Source organism: Mytilus edulis, chromosome 2 (assembly GCF_963676685.1).
Source record: "Mytilus edulis chromosome 2, xbMytEdul2.2, whole genome shotgun sequence".
NCBI classification, from domain to species: domain Eukaryota; kingdom Metazoa; phylum Mollusca; class Bivalvia; order Mytilida; family Mytilidae; genus Mytilus; species Mytilus edulis.
Genome location: NC_092345.1, coordinates 101,856,280 through 101,866,983, shown reverse-complemented (window position 1 = coordinate 101,866,983; position 10,704 = coordinate 101,856,280). Strand labels below are relative to the sequence as shown.

The 10,704-nt window shown below is 31.0% G+C and overlaps 1 protein-coding gene across 2 annotated transcripts; it reads left to right on the top strand.

The window, feature by feature from the left end:
- The first annotated feature begins 651 nt into the window (after positions 1 to 651).
- LOC139513694 (uncharacterized) lies at positions 652 to 10,316 on the top strand. Of its 2 annotated transcripts, none has more exons than XM_071302409.1 (7): positions 652 to 738; positions 2,249 to 2,478; positions 4,498 to 4,600; positions 4,931 to 4,990; positions 7,845 to 8,006; positions 8,821 to 8,905; positions 9,615 to 10,316. In XM_071302409.1, exons 2-7 carry the CDS (start codon positions 2,324 to 2,326, stop codon positions 9,857 to 9,859), a joined length of 810 nt encoding a protein of 269 aa, XP_071158510.1. In that variant the 5' UTR covers positions 652 to 738; positions 2,249 to 2,323; the 3' UTR covers positions 9,860 to 10,316. The 2 variants fall into 2 exon arrangements, with proteins under 2 accessions (XP_071158510.1, XP_071158509.1); XM_071302408.1 differs by lacking the exon at positions 652 to 738 and adding an exon at positions 1,826 to 1,925.
- The last annotated feature ends 388 nt before the right edge of the window (positions 10,317 to 10,704 follow it).

The window sequence follows — 10,704 nt, the reverse complement described above, 5'->3', positions numbered from 1 at the left end:
TTTTCATCATCATTTTTTTAAATTAAACGTATGCCGTGTACCGGTACTTATCTAGCCATTGTGTTATTATGCTAATAATCAAATTGAGTTTTTGTCTTTTATTTTGCTTATGTACTTTGTCCATATATTTATGCCATTCAGTGTTTCTTTGCTGAAACAGTCATTTTCTTTAATAGTGATTTTATTACAAAGTTGACTGTTGTACCCATATTTTTACGTTTCTACCTATAATAACTATAATGTTTTGCTCACCCACTGCTGTCAATATAATAGAACTCTATGCGATTCTCACAAAGTGGGAGGTTAAGCTAGCTATAAAACCAGATTTAATTCACCATTTTCACATAAGAAAATGTCTTTTGTTTGAGCTTTTGATTTTGCCATTTAATAAAAGTCTTTCCGTTTCGGTTTTTCCTTGGAGTTGGTTTTTTATTTTTTACTGGTAGCTAAATTTTCATCACATTTTATTTGCATCATTGGTTTTGCTTTGTAGAAAATAAAGGTTATAAGGGATTTATTGGTCAACTAAACCATGAGAGAAAACCTCATGAACAAAAAAAGACGAATTGAAAAAAAAAACAACATAAAAATTAAATAACGCCAACATAATCAAGTGGAGAAAGAAAGATAACTCTAAGTTAAAAGGTAATGTATACAACTATCGTATTACAAATAAATCAAAACAATAAACATCGACACGCGTTTGTTTGAAGGAGACAAGAGTCAAGAGGTGTTAATGTAAGTTCCTATTTACTTTTTTTTTATTAATATAAGGTTTTTGTGTTCACCTAAAGGCTAAAGGTGTTTGATGTTGGGTTGATCTTAGTATCGCATGTTTTAAAAACAGTCCTGGTCCTGATGTATTGGTGTCTACATTTCTATTTTTGGCATGTTATGTTACCCTTCTTTTATACATAGATTACTAGCCAAATTATTTATTTAAGGAATGACTGTAATATTTTTTCTGTCTATGAAGAAATAACATAAACAATTTGGTGCACACTGAATAACGCACGTAGCGGGTAATTTAACAGTGTGCACCACATTTTTTATATTATTTCGAATAGACAGAAAAAATATTACAGTAATTTCTTATAATTAAATTCTAAATTCCGTTTTAAACCGTAGAAAACCATGAAAAAACGTTGATGACGTCACGGTCACTTGACTAAATTATGTCTATGGGCTGATAACAAAATAACGTCAGCCAATCAGAAGACACGTTACATCCAAAATTAAAAATTATTTCTGATTGTTTTCATAAACGTTTTTGTTGTAGTTCAGTGTTGTTCTGTTCTCTAGTCTTACAATTGATGTGTTACCCTCGGTTATAATTGTGACCCCGGTACTCATTTCATGAACATTCAACAGCGGTATATACTACTGTTGCCTTTATAGCACAACCTTGGTCATTTTCCATTATCCATGGAAAAAGTAAAATATGCTTTATGGATTCACACTAACTACAATCTCATTAAAATCCGATGTTCTGATACGCTACCCTCCACTAGATTTTAATGAGATTGCACTAACTATATTCAAATGCATTGTAATATTACGAACTAGTCCAAATAATTATGACGTCTTGAAAGGCTATTATAATTTTTTTCTTTGACGCCTTACATCAACGGTCGATGTAAGGCGTCAAAGAAAAAATTATAATAGCCTTTCAAGACGTCATAATTATTTGGACTAATTACGAACATGCGCATGGAGTACATATACTTGCCTCCCCGTGCCGAGGAACAAAAACACATCTATTTCCATAGCACGTTTATTTCAAAAAGACGGATAAGATAACATCACATGACAAATATACATCGTCATCATACAAAGGGACACAACTCTCACGACTTAACTACAAAACACATACGACCATACAATACATATACATAACAGTCAAGCTGTTCATTAGCTTTTTGAAGGTTGGTCTTTGATTTAGACAAATATTGATACACAATGCTTCACACAATCTGGAGTAGTGGCTTAATTTAGTTTATGCCGTTTCTTCATTTCGTACCCGTTTTAGAAGGTGTATTTATATATCATTTTAACTGCCATAGCTTCAAATCTGTTCAGTTCCCCATTGCGTAAGGCGGAATAGTAAACCTTAATTTAATAAATATCCCAGATATATTTGCCGTGATGAAATTTCTATTTTTTCTTATTTATAAAAGAATTAAAAAAAAAATCATTTATGCATAAGTATCTAGATCATAAAGACCACCTGTATTACTTTTATCTACAGGAATTAAACAGAATGAAATACATACTAGTAACAAATGATTTATACCATACAAGAACCGAAATAACATTATAAACAATGTTTGTCGACATTATCATTAAATTTGGCGGAAGTGCAGTAACCGTGAAAGACAAGTTGGAAACCCTGAAAGATGGTGAACTGACGAATGCATGCTGTATTGTCAAGAACTTTCTACAACATAACAAACGAATAGTTATTGTACATGGGGCTGGGTATGTATTTTGTCTGACGTAAGATTGTTTATAAACCAATAAAAGCCTGTATTCTTAATTTACATAAATAAAAATATTATGGTGACTTGAGTAACACCGGTATCACTCAGATTACAATTCTACCTTGACAGGTAAGTTTGTATTTAGCCTATAAAATACTTATTTTATCCAAGGTCAGTTTATCCCATTCATACAATAGAAGTTGATAAATTTGGCTTCATGCCATTTACCTTGTCCAAAATTTAGGTCAATTATTGGTATTGTGATATTGTTAAAGTACAAAAGAACCCTATATTTTGACCAATACTTAAAACTTTGTGCATCTTGATTTAATTGTTAAAAATCTGTTAATTTTGAATTTTTGGGGTTATTTTCGGCCTTTTAATTGCATATATCTTTACATGGTAGGGGTTTTTTTTTTAGATATAAAAAAACTATCTGCTTGTCTTTATAGAAATAGACTATGCTTGCAGATTATCTACTACACCAAATCTGACAGATTATTATTTAGTTGCAAAATATTTTAAATGAGAGCTGAAATTTTTTCTATCTTTAAATAAGCATTGAAGGTTGAAATAATCATAATGTTAACAAGAATGAAGAACACATCTCGGTCCCAAAAAAAACATTATCAACCAGGATATATATTTCAAAATATTAATTTATTATACTAATATCAGTTGAAATCTCAAGCCACTGTTTTGCATGTTAACAATGTAGGTCATGTCCCAACAGAAAATCAATAAATATGACAGTGCAATGTACTCTTAGCACAAACACATAAGGTCACTGTGAAATAGACATATAGGACAATAAACAGTCAGTTATACCAAACAAGTTTGACTCGATGTCTAGTTAAAAACCAGTTTGACTAGATGTCTAATTTAAAACCAGTTTGACTAGATGTGTCCTATATTTTGACAATGTAAATGACATGAGGACCTGCATGGGTTTTTTAATATCTGTATTCTTTAAATTTTATGGGCATTTTTCTTTTAATAGCCTTAAAAATAACTATCTTTCTGTAAAATTCTCATGAAAATGATTTTACTATTTATTCTTTCTGTTTATACAAGATTATTTATCAATTCTGTACATTGATCATTATATTATCAGTATTGCATTACAGTTACCTTAGTAACCTTTTTATTTTGCACAGTTATTCTTTAGACTTTTGCACCGCATTAAATTATTCTCCATTCTTTATTTTGTTGTTCATTTTCTCTATTCTCTATTTATTTGTTGCTATTACATGTGTTCTCTATTCTGTAAACCCCATTCTGACCCTTATTGGTAAACTTCTATTGTATGAATGGGATAAACTGACCTTTCAATTCTCAAGGCTAAATAAGTATTTTATAGGCTAAATACAAACTTACCGGTCAAGGTAGAATTGTAATCTGAGTGATACTGGTGTTACTCAAGTCACCATAACGGTACCAATTGTATTCCACCAGATGTGCAATTTGATAATAAGTGTCTCTTCAGTGATGTTCAGGTCCAAAATATCTGATAATCAAAAACTTATTAAAAAATGATTGCAGAGCAGGAACAAAAATTATAACCAATGCCGTCAAGGAACTACAGCTTTACATGATGGAATTATATTCCTTAATTTTGAAAAAAATGTACAGAGAATTTTAATAACACAATATCCGTATGTTCATGCCAGTACCGAAGTACTGGACACGTAGCTGGTGATACCCTCGGGGATAAACAGTCCACACGCAGAAGTGTCAACCCACTGATAGTAAATACAGTTAAGTATATAACAAGCTGGAAATCAATGTTTTCGAAATCAAATATATAAAAAGCTTGAGGACATCGAAACATAAACATGCCTTACAAAAGGAAATTGCAGCTTTAGTGTAGTGATTTTATTATTTATAAACTGCTAATATTAAACCATTTACAGAAGAGAAAATTGACAATTAATGAACAACAGTTTTGTTTCTATAGAATATAATTTTTGTAAGCTATATCGATAATTTTATGCAAACAGGAAACGATTTATTGTAGGTCGTTCGGTCACCATCAGGCCAAACAGTTCAACGTAAATGCAGGTTTTACAAGTGAAGACACTAAACTGGGATTTTGTATGACTAGAGTGTCTGTAACAAAGGTATGGGAAATACTTCCTTTGGAATCCCTCTTATTGACGAATTGGTGGAATGGCTCAATATTGCATATTTGTATTTTAACATAGAATTGCCATTACGCTAGCTTAATTAGATTGTATTCGTTATATAGAAAAAGATTGAGGCGTCACATGCTAAAGGATATTGTGTTTGTCAAATCAGTTATAATTAAAAGAGGAACAACATTATTTTTTCAAATTGTTATCATTGAACTTATTTTTTCAAAAAATAATCATTTTAAAATTCTTAAATTTATTTATTGTTTTTAATGTATTGCATATGTACAATATTGTTTTTCTTTATTAATATTTCAGCTAAATAATATCATAGTTAACCGTCTGTGTCAACATGGAGTAAACGCTGTTGGTATACCGGTAAGTTACTGTTGATAAATGTCTCATCTGCTGTGTTGTTGTCATGGCCAATGGTGGAGATATCTAGTCAGATGTTGGTGTTGATGAAAGAAGTACAATTCAAACATATGACAACTGTGTAGTATTTTGGTATCTACTTTCTGTTTTTTAGCAATAACATATTCTACAAAGAATATACTTCAAGAAAAGATTAAAATATTTTTGTAACATTTTTTTTTTTTAGAGAAACACACCTTTATGTATATGACCACAGCTATGCTATTCAAATACTTGAAGCTAAATACTTTTTATCAAACTTTTTCACTTGATGTTTTATTATGGAGCTCAGGTACTGATGACAACTTAACTTCGAAAACTTCATATATTTGTTTGCCTTCGATATTCACTCGGTTTCAAAGTGTTGGCATTTTTCTCCATTGCCAATGGTTAAATGTGACTTTTGACAGTATCATTGACCTAACGATTAGAAAATATAAATGTGTTAATTTCGTAACATATTGCAGAAAAAGCCAACTAAATGGTCAAATTTTTCGTATCACTTATACTGCATTCCGTTCATTATGATATGAGAAATAGATAACAGGCCACAATAATAATGGTAACTTTCAGAATATTACCATATTTAACATATTTTTAATGTTATAAAGCTTCAATCCTTGTTTAAAGTAAAATAGCAAACAAAACAAAAACTCCAATGAATATTCAAAACGGATTGTCCTTTATCAAATGGAAAAATCAAAACTAAACCATACCAAACGAATGAAAAACAAATGTCATATTCATGACTTGGTATAGGATAGCTAGCTAAACTTCTCACTTGTACGAGTCGCATATAATTCCATTACATTGACAACAACGTGTGCGCCAAACAAACAGACATAATAAACAGCAGCAGTTGTCCTTTTCTAGATTTAGACATTTCAATTTCAAACGGGAAACTTCACACTAAAATTTATGACAAAAGAGACGATTTTTCATTTCCTATTGTTAATTTTCCTTTTTTAGACGGCGATGTGCCTTTGGCTCCATCATACGGTGTTTATATATCGCAACTCGTTCGGTTTGCCCGTGTGTGTTCTGATGTCATAGATTTTAACGAACGTAATCAATGCATCACTGGTAAATTGTTGTGTCAGGGATTTCGATACCATAAATTACGTAAAACTTTTACTAAATTCTTTCATAGATACAAAGATTTGATTAGTAAATTTGGCTATACCTGTAGAAAGCTTATTAAAAATGGTATTTCACATCCTAAATTTTATGGTAATATTGTACTTAAAGCGAGGAAATCACTATGTGATCCTTGTAAACTCATCGAACCTTTAAACAAACTTATAATTAAGGGTTATCGTACCAATATTGTAATAAGATCTCTGAATATAGTTCACATTGGCACTAATATTGATATTGTCATTAGCAAATTAAAACATAACTAAATTTCATTATCTTTTGAGGCGAGATGTATAGAGACACAGACACGTTAACTTTTATTTCTATAGAAGTCGCTCTTCACTATACTACTACCTGTCGATACATTTATTTTTGGCATTGCACAAGTCATGTCTTCTTTGACTATTAATGACGTTAAAATACTAAATCCCTGTGATGTGTTTTAGTCGATTTTAGTCTCTGATGCATGATTTTTTATTATTAATTGGTTTTGTCTTTTAACTAGCTGTCAGTAACTGCGAGTACTCTCAAATCGTATTTTCTTGTTAATTCGACCTGTTGATACTGTTTATATAATGCTTTTTTGTTATTTTTATTTATATGGATCTTGTCTGTACACCAGCTTTAATTATTTGTAATATCTTCAATTTTTCACTTATTCTTACAACATTTGTATAAACTTCAAGATTATAAAAAAAACGTTTTGTTTTTTTTTCTAAAGTGAACATTGATTGGTTAAATATTTCTCAGTCATGTCCTGTTTTAGAATTTGTTTGTTAGCTTTTTGGTCATGAATGTTTGTCTCTAATATTTAATTAACTGTGCATTTGTATTCAGATATCGCAGATCAAATTTATTCGTTCATTGTTTAATCATACGTTTTTTGATTGAGTTAAGTCTGCCAATTGATATTTTATCGTATGTTTTTCTTTGTTGTGATGTTATGCTATTGTTTCAGAAAAAGGGAGAAGGTTTGGATCCATTAAAACGTTTAATCCCGCTGCAAATGTTTGCACCTGTCCTAAGTCAGGAATCTGATGTACAGTAGTTGTCGTTTGTTTATGTAATATATACGTGTTTCTCGTTTCTCGTTTTGTTTATATAGATTAGACCGTTGGTTTTCCCGTTTGAATGGTTTTACACTAGTAATTTTGGGGCCCTTTATAGCTTGTTGTTCGGTGTGAGCTAAGGCTCCGTGTTGAAGGCCGTACTTTAACCTATAATGGTTTACTTTTTAAATTGTTATTTGTATGGAGAGTTGTCTCATTGGCACTCACACCCCATCTTCCTATATCTATATAATACTGTAGATTCATTCATTTTCGTGGATTGGGAAAATATTGTATTTTTGTGGATATTTCATTTCGTGGTTTTGCCAAATTTTGCATAAAATAGTATATCATTCGTATTTCGATGACCATTTTATCTCGTGGTTCATTTTTACCCACGAAATTAACGAAAATATATATCCTAGGAATGAAAATGAATCCACAGTAGGAAATACAAAATGGTGGTATGGCAGTCAAAATTTGTGTTAATATAATCTTAATAATTATAAAAATATACAACTATTTAAACAAAGTATAACAAAATGACATATAGAAGAGTAGATAAGCAAATCTGAAAGACAAGAATGCAAAAAACTCAATAGCACAGTAATGTTTGTTGTTTTTTCCTTTAGGCTTTTGGATGTTGGAAAACCGACAACAGAAAAGTAATCCAACATAACATCGAAATTGTCAACGATGTTTTGGCGAATGGGTTTGTACCTGTGTTGCACGGTGACTGTGTGTTTGACACGACGTCAGGATGTATTATCCTGAGTGGGGATACCATCATTAAGGTAAACATGTGTATGACGTATCCATTGGTACCAATTATTAATGTATTAATTAACGAATCATTGATTTTAATAAATCTAATTTATTTTCTGTTTGAATAGGATTTCTTAGTCAATACAATAAAATATCAAATGACAGGTGACTAAAGTAGCTTAGGACACTGGCCATTATCTCTATTAACAAATGAGATTCGTATTATTTATAATACGTTTATATGTATCATTCAGATCATCAATAATGTCTTCCCATGTTATGTATCAAGGTGTCAAATCATTGAACATGAGGTAGGAAAATTGGAAAAAACTTGTAACGTGTGTTAATGAGGTAAGCATCTACAGATATGTATATATTTTAAATGCAAGAGCAGATTGATTGTAACTAGTCAAGATATCATAGTCTAAAAATTAAAACTTTTTAAAGGCTATTTATAGATCTTAGTCCATCAACAACGATTTCAATAAAACAAAAAGGTGTAGATAATAGAATTGTATTATAATTCGTACTCCGGAATTCAAGTTCTCATGTATAAGATATAACAAACTTAACCTTGTATCAGTCACTATTCAATTAAGAACTGATGATATCATTCTCAATGATGTAACTACCCGCCATCAATACCCAAGACAAGAATGTAAACAATTGTTAAGGAGGGAAATTACTACAGAGAAAGAGTACAAAAGTTTTTGATATAATTTCAAAATAGCGGACGGTAGTTGAACAAAGTCTTTGATCTTTTATTTAAATAATTGAAAATATTCATTCAGTAGGGAACACAGCCTTTAAAAATATATAATGATTTCACATTATTTATTTCAGACGATATCAAAGCAAAACGATGTCAGACACGTTATATTCCTCACTGATGTCGATGGTATTTACGACAAAACACCACAAGACAAAGGTATTCAGCTATGTCTTATAACAATGTCTTTGAAAATAGGATTTAACATTGCGTTTGTAGCACTATGTATCTGAACTAAATAGGTCGTCCGGTCGCATATATAGTTGGGTTTATCTTCGTTGTTAAAATTCGTATAAAAAAGTTTTGTCATTTGCATTCATACAGCATCTATTTTTTGTAATGAGTCGAAATCAGTTTCTATGTTGATTTAGATGTAATTAGGATTCCTTGAAATCATTGACAAAAACGTTCTAGCAATGACATAGTAAGGACAAAAGTACCTTTATATACACCATTACATCATAGTTAGCATATCTTATTGAATTCTTGTAAAATATTTTCGTTGTTAAATTCTTGTAAAATGTTTTCGTTGTTAAAATTCTTGTAAAATATCTTCGTTGTTAAAATTCCTATTAAAAATTTTGTCATTTGCATTCAAACAGCATCTTCTAGTTTTATATTAAGTTGATGTCAGTTTCTATTTTGATTTAGCTGTAATGTAGGATTTGTTGAAATCATTGACAAAAACGGTCTAGCAATTACATATGAAAGACAACAGTACCAGAACTCTTCAATATACACTCATTCTCATTACATAATAGTAAACATATCTTTATTGACATGACGACATTGCAATTGATATTTTGACATGATTTTGACAAGATATTTTACGAGTGGCAATATATGATTTATGGACCTTTTATTGAAGATGCAAAACTGATTCCTGATATTGCAGTAGAAGAGAATAGAAGCATATCTGAAGATATATCAACAATGCGTTCGAATATTGATGTGACAGGTGGTATGGAACTAAAAATAGAAACAGCGAAGGACATTGTGATTGATTCCCAAGGTAGAAGTACAGTGTTTGTTTGTAATGTTTTATCAGATCCTTCTACCATTTTCAATACAGATTCAGTATTTAATGGAACTATTATAAGATTTAAAAAATAACAGAAGTAGTGTTGTCTAAATTCACTTCAGCCTACAGCCGATTAGATTGCACCATGAGAGGTATATCCAGTAAAGAAATACATAACATTCCAACATTCTGGACCATGAACATGCGCTCCCTTGAATACTTGAAACATCTATCGAGTAACCATGCACATATTGTAATAAAAGCAGTACCTCTAATGGTAATTCTGTCGCTGTGTCGATACCTCTACTTGTGGATTGTTAGTTTCCAAGGATATCACCAACCCAGTTGACAGTTGTTCAGTAGTGGCATGACAATACGAACATTGTGTTCTTAAATTTGCTTTTACAAAATTTTAAAAATTATCTTAAATTAAGGAATACATATATATCTCCCTCATTCACAGCTCTGATTCCGTACCTGGCTCGAAATAACTAACCTTTTCGGTTTATTATCTCTTATTTCTTTTTAAAATAAATTTGGATTTTCATATATCGGTATTCATTAGATATAGACGATGAAGTTAGCTTTTCAATCGTAAGCTCTCCAAATATCAGCAACAAAAAATCCTTTAAACCATCTTAAGGCTAATAAATATTTTAATTTATACGTTAACCTAGTGCATGTTCACATGAGACGGACCTCACAAACATGGTTATGAATAAACTCATCATAGATACCAGGACTAAATTTAGTATATACGTCAGACGCGCGTTTCGTCTACAAAAGACTCATCAGTGACGTTCGGATCTCAAAAAGTTCAAAAGGCCAAATAAAGTACGAAGTTGAAGAGCATTGAGAACCAAAATTCCTAAAAGTTTTGCCGAATACAGCTAAGGTGATCTATGGCTGAGGTAGAAAAGCCTTAGTAGTTCAAAAA